General features: G+C 45.1%; 1 protein-coding gene across 3 annotated transcripts in view; it reads left to right on the top strand.

Annotated features, from left to right (window-relative positions):
- The first annotated feature begins 5,120 nt into the window (after window positions 1-5,120).
- LOC122406550 (protein Skeletor, isoforms B/C) overlaps window positions 5,121-15,883 on the top strand; it is a 41,880-nt gene continuing 31,117 nt past the window's right edge. Inside the window, exons 1-2 of one of the 3 annotated variants that reach the window (XM_043412061.1) lie at window positions 5,121-5,177; window positions 6,717-7,172. In XM_043412061.1, the coding sequence (XP_043267996.1) occupies window positions 7,103-7,172 (70 nt within the window). In that variant the 5' untranslated portion in view covers window positions 5,121-5,177; window positions 6,717-7,102. Of the gene's footprint in view, window positions 5,178-6,017; window positions 6,112-6,548; window positions 7,173-15,883 lie in introns of those variants that run through there. The other 2 variants (XM_043412063.1, XM_043412062.1) reach the window with 2 other exon arrangements.

Raw genomic sequence — 15,883 nt, 5'->3', positions numbered from 1 at the left:
ATTCGCACTTTGATACGAATTGAAACACAAAGCATCGATCGTTTAATGCAAATTATCACTTGGGCAATGCGAGAATCGAACGATCGTGAAATCTCAATTTTTCGTTCTCGCGTCCAGACGCTTCGTAATGACGAGAGAAACGGCAAGAATTGTTTTCGTTCCATTCGACTCTTCATATTTTTTGCTTCAAAAACGAGACCAAGATTTTATCGGAATTTCGTTATTTTTCAGATTTTCTTTGCCATTTTCATTGCACCCTCAATCGCTTTTTTATACTTTCTCTGCCTACTTTAACTCGTGGCTCGACTGCTTCGTAAAAATGTTATCGAAGCCTCCGCGGTTGTTGCTGCAAACCCATATGTCCGAAGCAGCGAAAATGATTTTGGTGAATTTTCGTTTCTCAGTGTTCTCTGAGATACGAAGGATAACGATGATAATGAAAGTGGATGCGGATCAGACTGTTGAGGGAGGGAACATTCAGTGAATAACGCTTTGTCTGCCACGATAGAGTTTCGATAATACTCATAAATTCAGTCGCCACGTGTCGTAGGGGGTTCGTACAGTCATCGCAACTATACACACATGCAAAAGCCACGAATCGCGCGTACCCCTTCGATCGCCGAAGGATATTAAACTTCCACAGCACACAATACTCCTGGTCCGTCACTACTTTCTCTCTCGGTCGCTCCCTTTCCTTCTTTTACCTCTTTATCTCCGTGAACCTTCGACGTCATTCCCCTCGATAATTCTTCCGAGCAATCCCCATCGTTTCTCCTTGTTTTTTTTTTTTTTTTTTTTTTTCTCGTCGACGTCGCGCGTTAGCTTTGCGTCGTGCAAACGGATTTCGTTTGGAGCGGCAGGAGGGATGCTCAAAGTCCGAATTTCGGGTCGTTTTTCAAGAGCTCTTTCCAATTCGTTGGGATTTTGAATGGTGCTGTCGGTGGACGTTTTTTTTCGAATCTTTGTCAAAACGAGATTGAAACAGTGAGTTTTTTGTTACAACGAAACAGCGAGACGTTCCCGAAGGAAGTTACGATCGAAATAATCCCGCCCGTGAACTTTGGGCTTTGGAATGCTTTTTCGTTGAATATTTCGCACGAGAATCGATCGGTGCGTACGCGATGCTTGTGGTATCGCGAGAAAAAGCTTGTACGCAGAGCGACATGCAGAAAGGGGATGCGAAGACTTCTCGGCACGCTCGGAATTCCTTTGCACACGCTCGATGCTTTTGTTCGGGGGGTGTTCTCGCTCTACGAGCTCATACTCGACATCGATACTGATCGTGTAGAACATAAATCGGAATCGGAAGCTTTTTCCACGTTGAACGTGACCGAACGTCGATTCGCGAAGGGCTGCTCCGCGATTACTTTTCGAGGTGTTTCATCGAGACTATTTTTTATTTTGTGCGGAACGAGCGCGTCATTGAACTCTGCGAGCTCGGCTCGTACGGGCTTTTTGTTACGGGCACAAAACCTTCGGCTCCTTCATTTATTTTGAGCCGCCTTTTTAATCGAAGGAACAGTTGAATCAAAACGAGAAGAAAAAGGGATTTTGGCGTACGGGGAAAATGACGCGGAGATATAAATGGACCCGAGAAATGAATAAGACAATGGGGACGCGATGACGATGATGATGCCAGAGGAAGAATATAGTTGAGCTTGCGAGAGAAAAGCCACGCAGACTGTCGACCTTTCGCGTGTGCAAATACGCGATACACCACCGACGATACGAATAACTGCGTTTAAACTCCCCGCTCCCCCGGCTGCTGCTTTCTCTATTTTGCTGCTGCGCATGTTGTCAGCCCGAGTTCTAGGCTTCGCGAGGTATTTTTTCAACGAACAAAAGCCTCCCAAAGAGGTCCTATTTCACCGGAGCTTTTTTAATTGCGTATCCCTCTCCTGCTCTCTCTCTCTCTCTCTCTCGCTCTCTCTTTTTTGCACGTACAGCGAGGAACGTTCGTGCTCGCAGGTTAGTAGAATCGCCAACTTTATAGCGACGAAACGGAGGATCGATCTTTCCAATTAATTGGACGAATACGATTCAACGATATTTTTGGTCAGTTAGCGAATTTCGTTTCGTTCAATACCCTTCGTCGATCCAATTAATTCCTTTTTCTCGTACTCTAAACGAACATTTTTATGAGAATTGTAGTTTAAAAAGACTGGAAATTGTCCTGGGGATTTCGTCATTTTTGAACCCTGAAAATGAACTTTATGCGTATGGTTAAATGTCACACGTATTCTGTGCATGCATACTCGTCTATTTATCGTAAAGATGCACGTTCTCGCGTGCATCACTTTTTGCCATCGACATTGAACTGTTTAGAGCATTCGAGGGTCGAAGACCTGCAAAATTAAAAAAATACTGTGCCACGCCTAAATGCTTTGAAAATACTTGAAAAATGGTGGATTCCTCAGCTTACAAAACGAATCCTAATTCTCCTTGTAATTGGAATCCTTCATTTTGCTGAACAAGTTCGGAAAAGTTTTCTCGTTCTTTGTTTCGTCGTCGACGGGAGCAGGCAACGAAACTTATGAAAAATCTGTTTTCCGAGATTCGGAGAGTTTCTTTTACGGGAAAGCTTTTCTCAAGCGGTAATGATATTTCAATCGTATGATTTTGACACGTCTTTGGTTTTCTCCTCGCCGCGATCCCCTACCGCCGAGCAATGTTTTCGTCGCGCGTTTATCGAAGAAATAGCGAGCTCGAGGAGAACTTTTGTAAAAATATGCAGATTTTCGTACACCCTGAGATTCTCGTGCAATGATACTCGTTCGATATATATTTCAGGGCGATAAGATTCTTGGTCTCTCGATTGGCAATAAAGAGGCGCGAGGAATGAGAGAAAGAGGGGCGACGAGTTTCGATTGGAAATTCAGGGCTCGAAACTCGCTCGGTTCTGCGTGCGGTGTCGCGCACGGACGAGTTTTCCGAGGAGATTGCACGCCGTGAGAAATTCAAGCGTAGCGAAATGGGAGTAAGAAAAAGGCGAGAGCGCCAAGAGAAAAAGGGACGGTTTTCCTCTCGCTCCGGCCGCGGAGTTGGATGGAATATTCGGGGAGCCGCGTGCTCGAATTTTCGCCGCATGATCGAACAATGAGATTTCCACTGCGTCCCTCCAGAAATAAGTTACGAATCTACCGGAGTAAAGAAAACCTTTGAAAAGAGGGAATAAAAACAGAGAGAATTCTTATTTATATCAATCCATTTACACTATTTTACATGATGAAATTCGTTACGAGTTTGCCCACTCCCGGAGCGATCGCGAGATCCCGCGGTCTCCTCCTCGAATTTCATCCGCTCGTGTTTCGTGCCTCCTCTCGTTTCCACCATTTCCAAATATTCACGCCGCACTGAGCCTCGAATAAAGGAAAAAAACTGTCGTCCGCGAAGCTTTCCAAGCCCCTTGAATTTTGTGTATAAAAAATCCGAGCTTTCGAAATTAGATTAAAAAATTGGCAAAACCTGCAAAATCTCGTTGTCGCGCTTGCCTCGAAGTGCTATATCCGTTTCGAGAGATATGTCGCGAGTCGAAACGCAGCGTCGGGCAAAGCCTCGAAAACCGTCGGTTGCAACGAACCTACGATATCGGCGTTAATGAGAGATTCGTGAAACGCTCTTCCTCGTATGTACTTACGACGGCATAACAGCCCGGTATATAGGAAGGTTCGCGACATCGAGTATTTATGTGCTCGATGATACGGCTGAACTCGACGGCAGGGCTCACAGTGGATAGTAATTCTTAAGGGGAAGTACGAGCCGAGTACCGGGAAGCGGAACTATGCATACGCCGGATAATTCGCCCGCTGCATCGCCGATGAGCTCGGGAAACTTTGACTTTTCATCTCAAAGCACACAGCACTGTGCGCCGTCAAAGCTACCGTGTGTACAGATAGGACATCGAGGGTCCTCCGGACCAGAGATTTTCGAAGCTCCGACCCTCATATCAGGCTCTTTTCCCTCGTGCTGCCTCGAGAGGATCCTACCTCCGGGGCAGAGAGTCCGGCGAAGCTCTTTCTCGTTGCGTCAGCGAGTAGCACGCCGTGTCACACTGCTCGACCGCACGAAAGACCCTCAAAAGCTCTCCCTCCATTGGCTAGCCGACTTTCCTGGTCAAACGCGAACAGTGCCTGAGCGGACTGAGCTCCAAAACTCGAGATTAAAGCTTATATACACGCCGCAGCACGGCCTCTGTGTTGAGCGTGTACAATGCCCGAAATTTCTGGGAAAAATCCTTCCATTGAAGCTTCCTCGGTTCCGAAGATACAGCGGAGATGCTTTTATTAATAATAACGAGCTTTTGTGCGAGGATTTCGAGGAGTATTGACTCTTTCGTTTATACGGAGGGAAAAAAAACAGGGAAGTTGAGCCGTCAATTTTTCTGGAGGAATGATTTCGCGAAGCTCTCGTTTGAATTTATACTCGCGACTTGAACGGAGTGGAGCTTGGAGGAAGAGTCGATTCGGAGGGCTGGGGAGAGGGCGAGGGGTAGGTCTCCGGGCGGGTCTCGTCGGTTCGTAGAAAGAACGAGTCGCCGTCATGAGGGAATTCAGTTTTGCGGTTGTGTCCGCCTGTGGAGTAACACCTTTTGAAAAGTCATAAACGCGGCGGCGGCGACGATCGGATAAACGAGAAGTTTGAAAAGGCCGATGACGATGCTCCAAGCCCGAGATGAACATTCGTTGTGGTTGTGGTGACTGGAAAACCGAGGGAATCTGGTCAAATAGTCTGGGAGGTTGCGCGACGGGCAGGGAGAAAAGGGTGCCGGAGGGAGAGAGCAGTTTCGGCAGCGCAGGAAGAAAGTTTGGAAAAGAGCCAAGCAGGAAAGCTGCCGCGCGCGAGTCAGCCAAGGCGGACGCAGACGAGCGCATACAGAAAGGGGATATGCGAGCGAGCGGAAGGGGTTGGTGCTTTCGACGGTGGAGGGAAAGCCGGCGCGTTATCGTCAAGGGCGCAAGCTCGAGGTCGTCCCGAACACTCCCACTCCGGGGTTCCTCGGGGGTGGAGCTTTCCCGAGCCGTCTCCGCGACAATACATATCCGGTCGAAATTCGCTCAGTTCTTTTAACGCTGCTCGTAACGCGCTCGACGCACGCTAGTGCGTGCCGCCGCTCGTTGCACCTCGATTGCCGCCACACTCCTGCGGCCGGCGAAATACTCGCTAAAATTTTGTCGCGCGTACGTAGTACTTTTTCCCACGTACTTAATTACCATCATTTTACTCCGTAAAGCGCTTGTTTGTGATTTTTTCTTCGCCGTCGACGAGATCATTGGTGTCGCGAAAATTCTCCGGCGCCTTAAAAATTCGTGCTAATCCTCAAAAAGCCCCGTCTCGTCTGAGCCAAAGTTCTGAAGCGCGCGTAAACGCGCGCGGCATTGCCGGAACGAGAAGACCGCGAAAGAGCGACAAAGTCATCCTCGCGGTTATTTCGGTGCTCGCGCAATCCCGGAGCCTCGCTGCTCGACAATCTACGAGAAACAAGCTTGTCCTCGAGCCCGAGCCTCTCACCTCCATTTTTCTGCCTCTTCATTCGCGGGGACCTTCCTCCCATCGACGCCCGATCAAATAACTTTCATTCGGAACGTAGGCATCAAAATTTATCGCGGGATTTCAATCCTCCTACTTTTTCGCGAGCGATCGCGCGAAAAACGTTTATAGTTTCGAGTCGAAAAGCGTCGCAGGGATAATCGGAGCTCTCAAATTTTTTTCAAAGCTCCTCGCACCCTCGCCATCGTCTTTTCGTCTCTTAGAACCCCCCTCGAACCCCTTCTCGCTTAACGATTCAACGTAAATTCCTCCCGAAGCGTTTCATACAACACACTGCCGTTATAAGCATGACCGTACTTCATAGATTTTTGCACGTTCCCATCGTTCCGCATGCCCGCTAAATCGACTGAGTCGCAACTCACGTTAGCTCGCGAGAAAATACCTTAACGCTTGAGCAACGTGGATGTTGTAAAGAAATCGAGAAACGAAGAAGAAGAAAAGGAGGAGAATAAAGCGCTGCGCGGCATGCGAGTATTCCAAGGTGCAACGAGATGTCGACGGTGCGTAACAAATCCCACCGGAGTTAAGTTAACTCTTCGGATACACAGACTCTGCGAACACGCGGTAAATTAACATTAAGGTATACGTGACGTGTGTACAAGTCAACCTCGAATGAAGGAGAGGGCCCAGCGAGCGGGCGAGAGAGAAAGAGACGGAGAGAATCGCTCGGAAGAATTTACGTTCACCGACGTTAGCGTATATCCGAGCTCTCGAGCGCCTCGGCTGCCTTTTTCCATCGGAGATATTCGCTCGTCCCTCAAAAGCACATGCACACAGACGCGGCGGAGAGTGAAAGATACGCGAGGTCAAAACGGCGGACACGAATTCACGTTTTCTTAGCGCGGCGATGCCGAAACGCTTCTGCGGCGCTGTGCCTGTGCGCCTCCCTCCAATCCTCGAGGTCTTGTACGTTCGCGATCTCCGCACACGCGAGGCGTGAGCGCTATCCGCGACGAAAGTCCCTTTGCATTCGTCGATCGTCGATCGTTCGTTCCTGGCCACTTCGCGACGCCAGAAAACCGCTCAAATCGCGCTTTCATACCGTTCCCGATTGACGCTTCACTCCGTCGATTCCCCATCGCACCAGTTACACTCGTTCGCTTCTTGCCTCTTGCCCAGTATTTGCCTCGGTATTTTTCACTGCTCAAATTGATTTTCTGCATTCACAGATCTCGGATGTAGCCAGCAGGGGTGCGGGTGATTGCGGTGCCCCGGTAGTGTCTTCTGTAAATACGTGAACAAGTGGTGCGCCGTGATCGGTGAGGGTGCTCCGAGTGCAGGGTTCAGTGCACACTGTGCTTACACTGTTATCACCGCCTAATCACACACACATGTACATATTGTATACAACTGCTTCGTACTTTTACTCCGCGAGGAAACTCCGTGCGCTTAACCCACCTAAACGTCAATCTCGACGAAAATAAGCCTTCGGCGACAGGAAAATTCGTGCTTTTGCCTCCTCCTGCTGCTGAACGAGCACGCAGTAAACCGAGCCTGCGAGCTCACCGGCACACGCACCGGCACCTTCGACGTCAACAACGTTGCACCCACCAAAATGGAGGCTATCGACTCGCAACGGATCGCACTCACTCTCGTTTTGTGCAATCTCGTCCTGCCGCATTTTGGTAAGTCGAGCTTTATTTTATTTTCGTTGGGTTTCCGGGCTTTCTTTCTATCTTGGGAATTGGAATTTTTCTTTGAATTTCGTGTTGAATTTGAGTTTGCGGGTTCGGAAATTCTCGTTCCTTATTTCTCCGCCACCGACTCTGCGTCGTCGAACCTTCGCGGTCGGAGGCTTTTGCGCATTCCGTATTCTTGCTTGAGACGAAAAGTATTTTTCGAATATTTTCTTGCTCGGAGGAAGAACGCCGGGGACATTAATTATCAATTGGATTTGCTCAACCGTCGATTATAGCGAATCGTTTAATGACGTCGTCGAATTCAATTGGAAAGACACTCGATCCGAATAAGTGTTTTTCACATCCTTTCGAATATTTCATCGATCGATGAGTCATTCGAGTAGCAAAGAGTACAATTTATTGGGAAAAATCAAAGTCGATTTTGTCTTTACAATCGTCCGAAAACATCGTGCAAGCGAATATCGAATGCTGTGATTTCCGGGATCAGCGGAAAATCCCCTTAATTTCATTCTCGCGCGTACACAATCGCGTGACGTCGAAAGTTTCGGATTTTCGATCATTTGAAATTTTGAAAATCTTCCCAAAAATCGAAATTCAAGAGAGACGTTGGTTCCTAATCGTTTTTTCTAACGCAGCCGAACATCTCGAGCGTTTCGAATGTAAAATCAAGCACACGGGGAGAATCAAACATTAATATTTAGTGTGAAACTTACTGTTAAATTTTCAATATTCTGCCGAATTTTCAGTTTTACGATAGTAAATATTGAAGATACTGAAATTTACGGTACGTACACTTAAATTTACAAAAAACCTTTAGTAAATCTAACCGTGCATCACGGTAAAACGTCTTTGCCCCGATGCAGGTATCGATCACTCCCTTCCGAATTCCGTAGCACTCCAAATCGGTGATTTACACACTTCAACAGAGGGCTGAGCATATAAAAAGAATGGGGAAATAGGCCGGTATAGCGACAACGTACCCCTGCGTGTCCCTATCATCGCCGCATCCTGGCATAAACGTTCGTACGGAAATTTGTACAGTGCAGCACAGTAAAATTCACTGTGACGCGCTCGCATGCAATATTTGCGAAATAAATATTGAAATAATCTTCAAAAGTACGGCACCTTTAACCGGACATTTCCTTTAAACATATTCCGGTAAAAGTTTCTACTTTTAACGACGAATATTATTTAAGGAGTTTCGGTACGTGTTAATAAATATTAAGAAATTGGCAAAATTCGAAAATAGCTCAGAAGTGATCAGCCGAAGAGGGAGTTTTTAATTAGAACTTTTCATTGGTGACAACGTTCTTCAACGCGAAGTGCAAAAGCAGAATTTTTCTCAAAATTTTCTTCCACGTTGTTATCGAGTAATTAAGCATTAAAGCAGAGTTCTTATACCTGTAATGTATACTTTTTCGTGTTTAATTACTCGATAACAGTGTAGAAATGAAAAAAACCTTAAAAAATATGTATCGTCGAGTTTGGTATTAAAGAATATGATCACGATTTTTTATAAAATTGTCAACGTTTTGAAATTTTTTGTTCCCAACATGGCTTAGCATCACAGCACCGTGTCGACTGTCCCAAAACTCCTTAACGTATATGAAAATTCAATTTCTTCCCCATCATAAATTCATGAACTGCAGCTCGTCACCGCACCGTCGTAATTGGACGGTAATTTTTCAAATTTAATTCTCTCCGAGCGTGTGAGAAGGATTGTAGAAAAAACTGAGAAGCATTCAGCAGAGATCGTTGGTCAGTTACGTAAAGAGCGGGTGGTTGAGCAACGGTTTGTCGTATCGGTAACGAAACGTGTGGGAAATGTTGTCTGAAACATAGAAACGTCGATACCGGGCGAGTATGGAACTTTCACATTGCTCGGAGGCTCTCAAGTCCGATGGGGCAAATCGCTGCGAGTGCATTAGCACTCGCTGCTCCGCGGGCGGGATATTCGATACTCCTCGGGTTCGAGACAGCGGCGAGACTAGCCCCATTTTCTCCGCACCGTGAGCAGAGTCTCAAGCAAAAAGAGTATTTCAGAGAAACATATCGAACGGAATGAGATTTCAAACGCTGTGTACAACACTAAGAAAAAAGTCTGTGGCAGGTTTTACTAAACGACTGTGGTGAAAATGGGCTGTAGTAAAAAATGTTGAAACATATGGATGAGGTGTCCATTTTACTCAAAACTCAAGAAAAAATATTTTTTTGAAAATTCTATTTTTTTTTCAATCAATAAGTTGACCCATCGGCTCAAGAGCCGGGAGATAGTTATTACCGTTGAAAATATGTTAATAACGCAAATATGAAAAATTCAATTTTCGAAAAAAGATGTTTTTTTCAATTTTTAGATTTTTAAGCATGATCTCAACCGAATAAAAAAATTTCGCAGATTTTCAATGGAAAAACGTGCTCCAAGTTCAAGGGAGAAAGTACTTTCATGACTTTTTTCGAATTTTTCCATGATGATTTGTTTCCTCAAATAGGAAAAAACATCGAAAAGTCGTTTGAGGGACCGCTAAATATTTTTTTTCATCTCAAATTTTGGGCAAGTCACTTTTTTTACGTGTACTACTCTTCGGTCCATGAAAAAAAAAATCGTTTTTTTTTTTAAAGCACCCTAGTGTATAACAATAAACTATTTGAAAAAATAAACATATTTTTTAAACATATTTTTTTAATTCACAATCTTTTCACCATATATGCATAATACTTATTGATATTCGTTGAGTCAAAAATACTAAAGTGTCTACTTATACACGATTAACCCTTCGGCACCTTTCGCATGTACCCTTTTCTAGGGGATTATTCACAGTAATGGAAAAGCCTTGTCAACTATTGTCGAGATCGCATTTTTCAATTGTGCCATTAAAATTCAGCTAAAACCCTTGTTTTATTAGGTTTTTCCAAAATAAAGCAGAAAAGTGGACATTTTTGAGGTCCATCTTTTTCAAATCCACGATTCGGAAGCCTCATCATATTATTTTCCAACGTTGAAGCGCATAAATCGTGTTCTTGCTTAAAATTGCTCAAATAAAATTTCAATAGTTTTCAGGATATTTCAATTTTGTGATTAGAACGAGTATTTTTGAGTTGATATACACAAGTTACACATCACGTCCAAGGCTTTTGGCTCACTGATCACGAACTTGTTATTAGTTTCGCAAAAATTAATTTGTCCCAACATGACTTTTCCAAAGTGAATAATCCCTTAGAAAAGAATGCATGCGCGAAAGTTCTCTATCAGGCTGTAAAGAATTCATACTATATCGATTGCAAGATTCCACGCGATATGGAAAAACTTTTTCGGTAAAATGAACTGCAGTCCTTTAAGTAAGCTCTCTTAACGTATTTTTATGTGACTGTTTGCTGTTTCGATAATTTAAACATCATTTATGCTACCACAGAATTGTCGTGAATGTAACTGTGTTTTTTTTCGATGTTACAGTGCGACTATAAAAAATTTCTGTCACAGGGAAACGTACCGTGTAGTGAAAATATAGTTGGAAATATCATATTTTTGTGTGAGCGAAAGAATGTGAAAAAACGTTGAAATTATTCGTATACGATTTCGGAGATTCGACAGACGCGAATGGTCCGCGTGAGAGACGCGATCGTCAGCGCTGAGGCTCTCGCCGCAGCGGTACTCATTGGGCCATTTCGATAGTAAACGTCGAGTGAAAATGACGAAATTAAGGGGCTTGTTTCTGAGAATAAATGGTCGGATTCGTGGAGGTGGAATAGTTTTTGTAGAATAAACATTTCATTCGGAACCGGTGATTCCGCACTTGTATCGTGCGACTACAAATAAGGATAGGCGACAGGGCCGAGGAGGTATTTAAATGGTGAACTTTCTCGCTGTACGTTTGTTCCCCTGCAATAGTTACATTCGCTCGCTACGCGTGCGAAGCCATGTCCTCGGTCTCGTAGCGCTACACCGGCGGGCTTGGCCCGTTCCGTGTGTGCCTCGAAATTTATGCATAACTGTCTGCAAAGTTATTATGTGTGTACGCGAGAGCCGGAGCGAGGACTCGCATTCGAGCGACCGGTAATTCCATAATGGCCGGGGCTCGAGACGCGAGTTTCGTGTATGTGCGCTCGCGGTGAGATACGATGCAGCCGTGGCCTACTTTTTTCCACGTATACGCGGAGAGCTTCGTACAGTTTCGACGTACTTTCACTCGCGATGCTTTTCCTCCGTGTTGCCCGGTACTCTCGTCACCGAAGGTTTCTCACTCCGAAGCTAGGTCTCCTCGTCGCTCTCGTTCATTCGCATCACATTTCCATCTTTCTCGTTGCGGGCTCGTCGAGACTCGAATGTTTGCTCTCGAGGACCCGCGTTCGGACGGCGGCTCAACGGATTTCAGTTTTTTCTCGCCGAGGCTCGTAGAATCGTGTCGATAGAAACGAATTATAATTGAGACGCATTTTTCACGGTTTGAAAAGCATCCATTTTTCCTCGTTTCATCACTTCCGTTCATTCGCTTTTATTCGATTCTAATTGAACGAGCTCCGCTGCCCGGGACGCGATAAATTACAGCCGAGCACGCTCTTGTTTCACAACATCGAATCCACTTTCAATTTAAGGTAGTTCGTCCACCAAACGATTTTATTGAGAAAGTCTTGAAATTTACGCAGAGTTTAAATGGCTAATCGACTGACACGCACACCGAATTTTAAAGGATTCTTCTTACTGGCTATTGTGAGATAAACATGCTTAAATATGAAGAAAAATCACAGGTTTATAGGGACAATGCTTAAAAAATCGTTCATCTTTCCATATAACGAATGAACGCTTGTTACGAAGTTTATGAAAAAGTACACAATAGCAACGAAGTAACCTCACATTTTGGCTTATTTCGGCATTCCGTTTCTTCTTGGCTTGGCCCATTTCTGCGTCAATGCTTTCTGTCTTTTCATTCAAACCTTTTCCTCGATCCCTCTGCGCTCTCTGGAGCGATTTTTTACATAAAAAACCATGGTTTGCCGTCAATTAACGGCTTGTAATTTAATTCGCCAAAAGATAAGTTGAAAAAACGTCTTTTACAATTTCGCATGAATAACTCTGGGCCATTGATTTAAAGTGATAATACCACCTTCGTCGTCGAGCTTCGTAATAAAACTCTGAATCTTTGATTAGGAAGTAAAAATCGACCCATAATTTAGATACCCATAAAATACGATCCTACGGGCATGATCTACCTTGACGCAATTCCGAAATCGAATTTTCTATTTTTTAAAATCCTTTGAGAGGAACTGCACCGACCAGTCAACGAAGCTCTTCGCTATTTCGAAGAGCAAAAAGAATCGAGTATAATATCGACAAAAAACGTATGAAAAAACAAACGAAACGATTCGACGAGAAACTTCTCCAATTGTTTTCCCTTCGTAAAAGGCGTTCGAGCCCCCCCGACCCCGACGTTCTCCGTCTCCGGACACCGTCGTTCGTTAATTGTCCCGAAGAGCGGCCCACCCGTTATATGAAATCGGGGGGAGGCTGAACTCGGCATTTGTCGGCTTCGAGTAGGGAATATTGTTTCTCGGGGAGAGAGACCGAGCGAGATTCTCGTGGCGCTCGAATTGCTCGCATTTACCGGCTTATCTGGATTACCGTACCTACTACAGCCCTCTCTCCGTGTACGAGAACGCGAGCTGTATATCGCGGAGTAGTACATGGCGAGCACGTTTCTCCTCCGGCCTACTAATGCAGCACCGATCGCGGGGCTCGACCCCACCACGATGGAACTTATTGTTGCGAGGGCCCGCGATATCTCCACTTTTGCAGTATACTCACCGCTCAGCCTGCATCCCTACGGTTAATAAACACGCCAATAGTTCGAGGCATTAACAATAATAATCGAACGGAGATGGCTGGAACAAAAATAGTTGGAACAAAAATACTTGGGGGCGGAAAAAGAAAATATCGACTGCGACGAAGGCGAGGCGAATGGAGTGAAAAACTAATAAAACAGGCATGAAAGAACGCTGGCGCAAACGGAACGGGTTCTTCGACTCAAATCCCATCGAGTTGGACGAGGAAACGGTGGCTTCGCCCATTTTCGTTGTTGAATAAACGAAAGCTCTGTGTTACCATCGAATGAAGATAGGAAAAGAGTATTTTTGGTAAACCAAAAGAGACTTTATTCGATAAAGAATTTTTCCTCGCGCACAATGCAGAGCGATTGTATGGCGATAAAAAGAAAAACTGGACAATCTCGACGAGGTCGTGAAGCGAAGTTATTGAGAACGTGGAGCATGAAAATAAACTCATTTCGACGCGAAACTCGTAAGAAAAGGGGCATATTCTACCGATAAAACGTGCACAAACTTTTTTTAGTTCACGAGATGACGGAGAAAAAACGTGAGATTATTTGAGAACGATAGAGTTGCCGAGTCGGTATTGTGGCCTGCGTGGACGCGATTCTTGCAATGCTCTTATAGCTCGAGGATATAAATATTTGCGTTGGTCATAGACGTCCCCGAAATGGTTTAATGGCATCTTCCATTCTACACCGCGACCTCGTTCTCATCTCGCAATTACCTCGCCGCTTCGTGTGCACTTTCTAAAGAGATCATGGCAACGTTTTATTCAAAGAATGTTAATTCACAGCACGAGTAGGGGCGAAAACTGTAGCGAGCATCGCCTCATCGCCCTTTCTTGGACTCGCGTTAGTCATTCCATCGAACGCGATAACCACGAGGTAAAACGGCCTCGCGGTTCTAGTACGAAATTACTATTTTACCAATATTTTTCTCCCGCCTGCTGGTTAAAAGTTACGATTCGAATGACAACGAACCACGCGAGCTCAAAGATTTTCGGTCGACCATCGAAATACTCGACGCTTCATCCTTCCAAATATTCGACCGTAAATTCTTCGATTTTCGTGTAATTTTACCGAAATCTCTCCCGTTTAACTCGTTCGCGTTAAATGAAATTTTGCGATTATTTGTGAGAGAAAATTTCAAAAGTATATCGTTTGCAGTAAATTGCAACATTGCCAATAAAGCCTTACAACTTTTTTTTAACTTATAAATAAAATTTCAAAAGCATTAAATTTTTAATTTATAAAATAAATTTAATTGCAAAATCATATACATTAAATATAAGAGAGGCGCGGAGCGAACTGATACAGTGAAAAACACCGTCGTCGACGGGCGAGACGGTGTTGCGGAGGACTGGGCCGGAGCGCACAGGGACGAAGAGACCCGAAACTCGTGCGTTATCCTCTTTGGAAGTCGAGAGATTACTTCAGGTTCGCTGGATCCAATGCCGAAGGCTTTCGCTGCTCCGGCATCCCCGACACTTTTGCCGAACACACGCGTGCGTTTGTACCTCCGCGTTCGGGTGTTTCTGCCTCGAACAACGAGCTCGAGTTTTGTGTTGGAAATATCGTCCGGATTAGAGCATGTCGTCGGTTATTCATCTCTCGAAATATCGCGCGCAAGTAGGTAACACCGGTATTAGTCGGGCGAATGGGCAAGCGATATCTAAATACCTACTTACACGAAAAGAGCCGAAATTCCGACTCGATCACTGCGTTTTTATAGTTGGCGAGCACAATTGGCGGATCGAAGCGAGCGAGTCAACATTTTCGTTCGAGTGAGAATTTTTTGGAGCTCCGTCCGATTTTGGGGGGAGAATTTCTTTTCGGGGAAACCCACGCGCGTGCCGGAGGCGAATTTCGTTGAAGGGTGACTCAATTTTTTCGGACCTTTTAGACCAATTTTACACGATCCGAAAAAGGATTTTTCATACTCCAAAAACCGAGAGCTTTCACTCGAAATACAGTTTGCGATAAAAATGGCAAAATCATAAATTTCATCGAAAACCGAAAAAAAAACCAGTTGCGAGCTCTCCCTCGACTCACTTTGTCGGGGTATCGTTGACAGCAAATTGTCTATAACGAGGCGACATCTTATTCGGGGTTTGAAACGTCGCGAGAGTACATAAAGGCCGTAACCGTGTGTGGGGCCGAAAGTCGAGGTCGGGCGGTGAGAAAATAAATGGAAAATAAAGGGAATGAAAAGAATGAAACGCGAACGACGTTTCGGTATATCGGGGGAAACAATTTAACTAATGGAAGGGTATTGCCTTTGGAATTCCCAGTAGAGTTTTTCTCCATCGAGCTTTCCATTCTACAGAATTCTTTCTCTATCCCAGTCTCCCCTGTCAGCTCTCGATCTTTCAGGTACACGATGTAATCCACGCGATCGTCCCATCGTTCCCCTTTTTCTTTCTTAGCTCCGCGTTTATCCGTGTTGTTTTTTTTCTTATTCATTCTCTTCGTTTTCTCTTTCCTATTGTCAGGGAATTCGCGACGTATCTGCGCTGCTGTGCTTTGACGATAAAGTTTGGATATGCGCGCTATCTGTAAAGGTAAAAGTGCCTTTGCGCTTTGCCCATTTACCGGAATTCTCCGACGCGATTCCTAAAGAAGAGCATCGTGTCGAGAGCTACATTTTGTCGCGATTTCTAATCTCCGGTTCTCTCAATGTTCGCTGTCAACGTTTACCATAACATCGAATCACAATTACATTAGCGTTTACGAAAATATCACCGAGCGCAAGAGACCAGCAGGGAAGGGAGAAAAACTGGCCTGGGAAGGAGGGGACCGCGAACCGGCGTCGTTCTCCCGTTGACGGGGCAAAAAGGGACGCGTCGACGCGACGCTCAATGGTGCTCCGAGCCCATA

This window comes from Venturia canescens, chromosome 2 (genome assembly GCF_019457755.1).
Source record: "Venturia canescens isolate UGA chromosome 2, ASM1945775v1, whole genome shotgun sequence".
Lineage (NCBI taxonomy): Eukaryota > Metazoa > Arthropoda > Insecta > Hymenoptera > Ichneumonidae > Venturia > Venturia canescens.
This window is presented reverse-complemented; position numbering and strand designations above follow the sequence as displayed.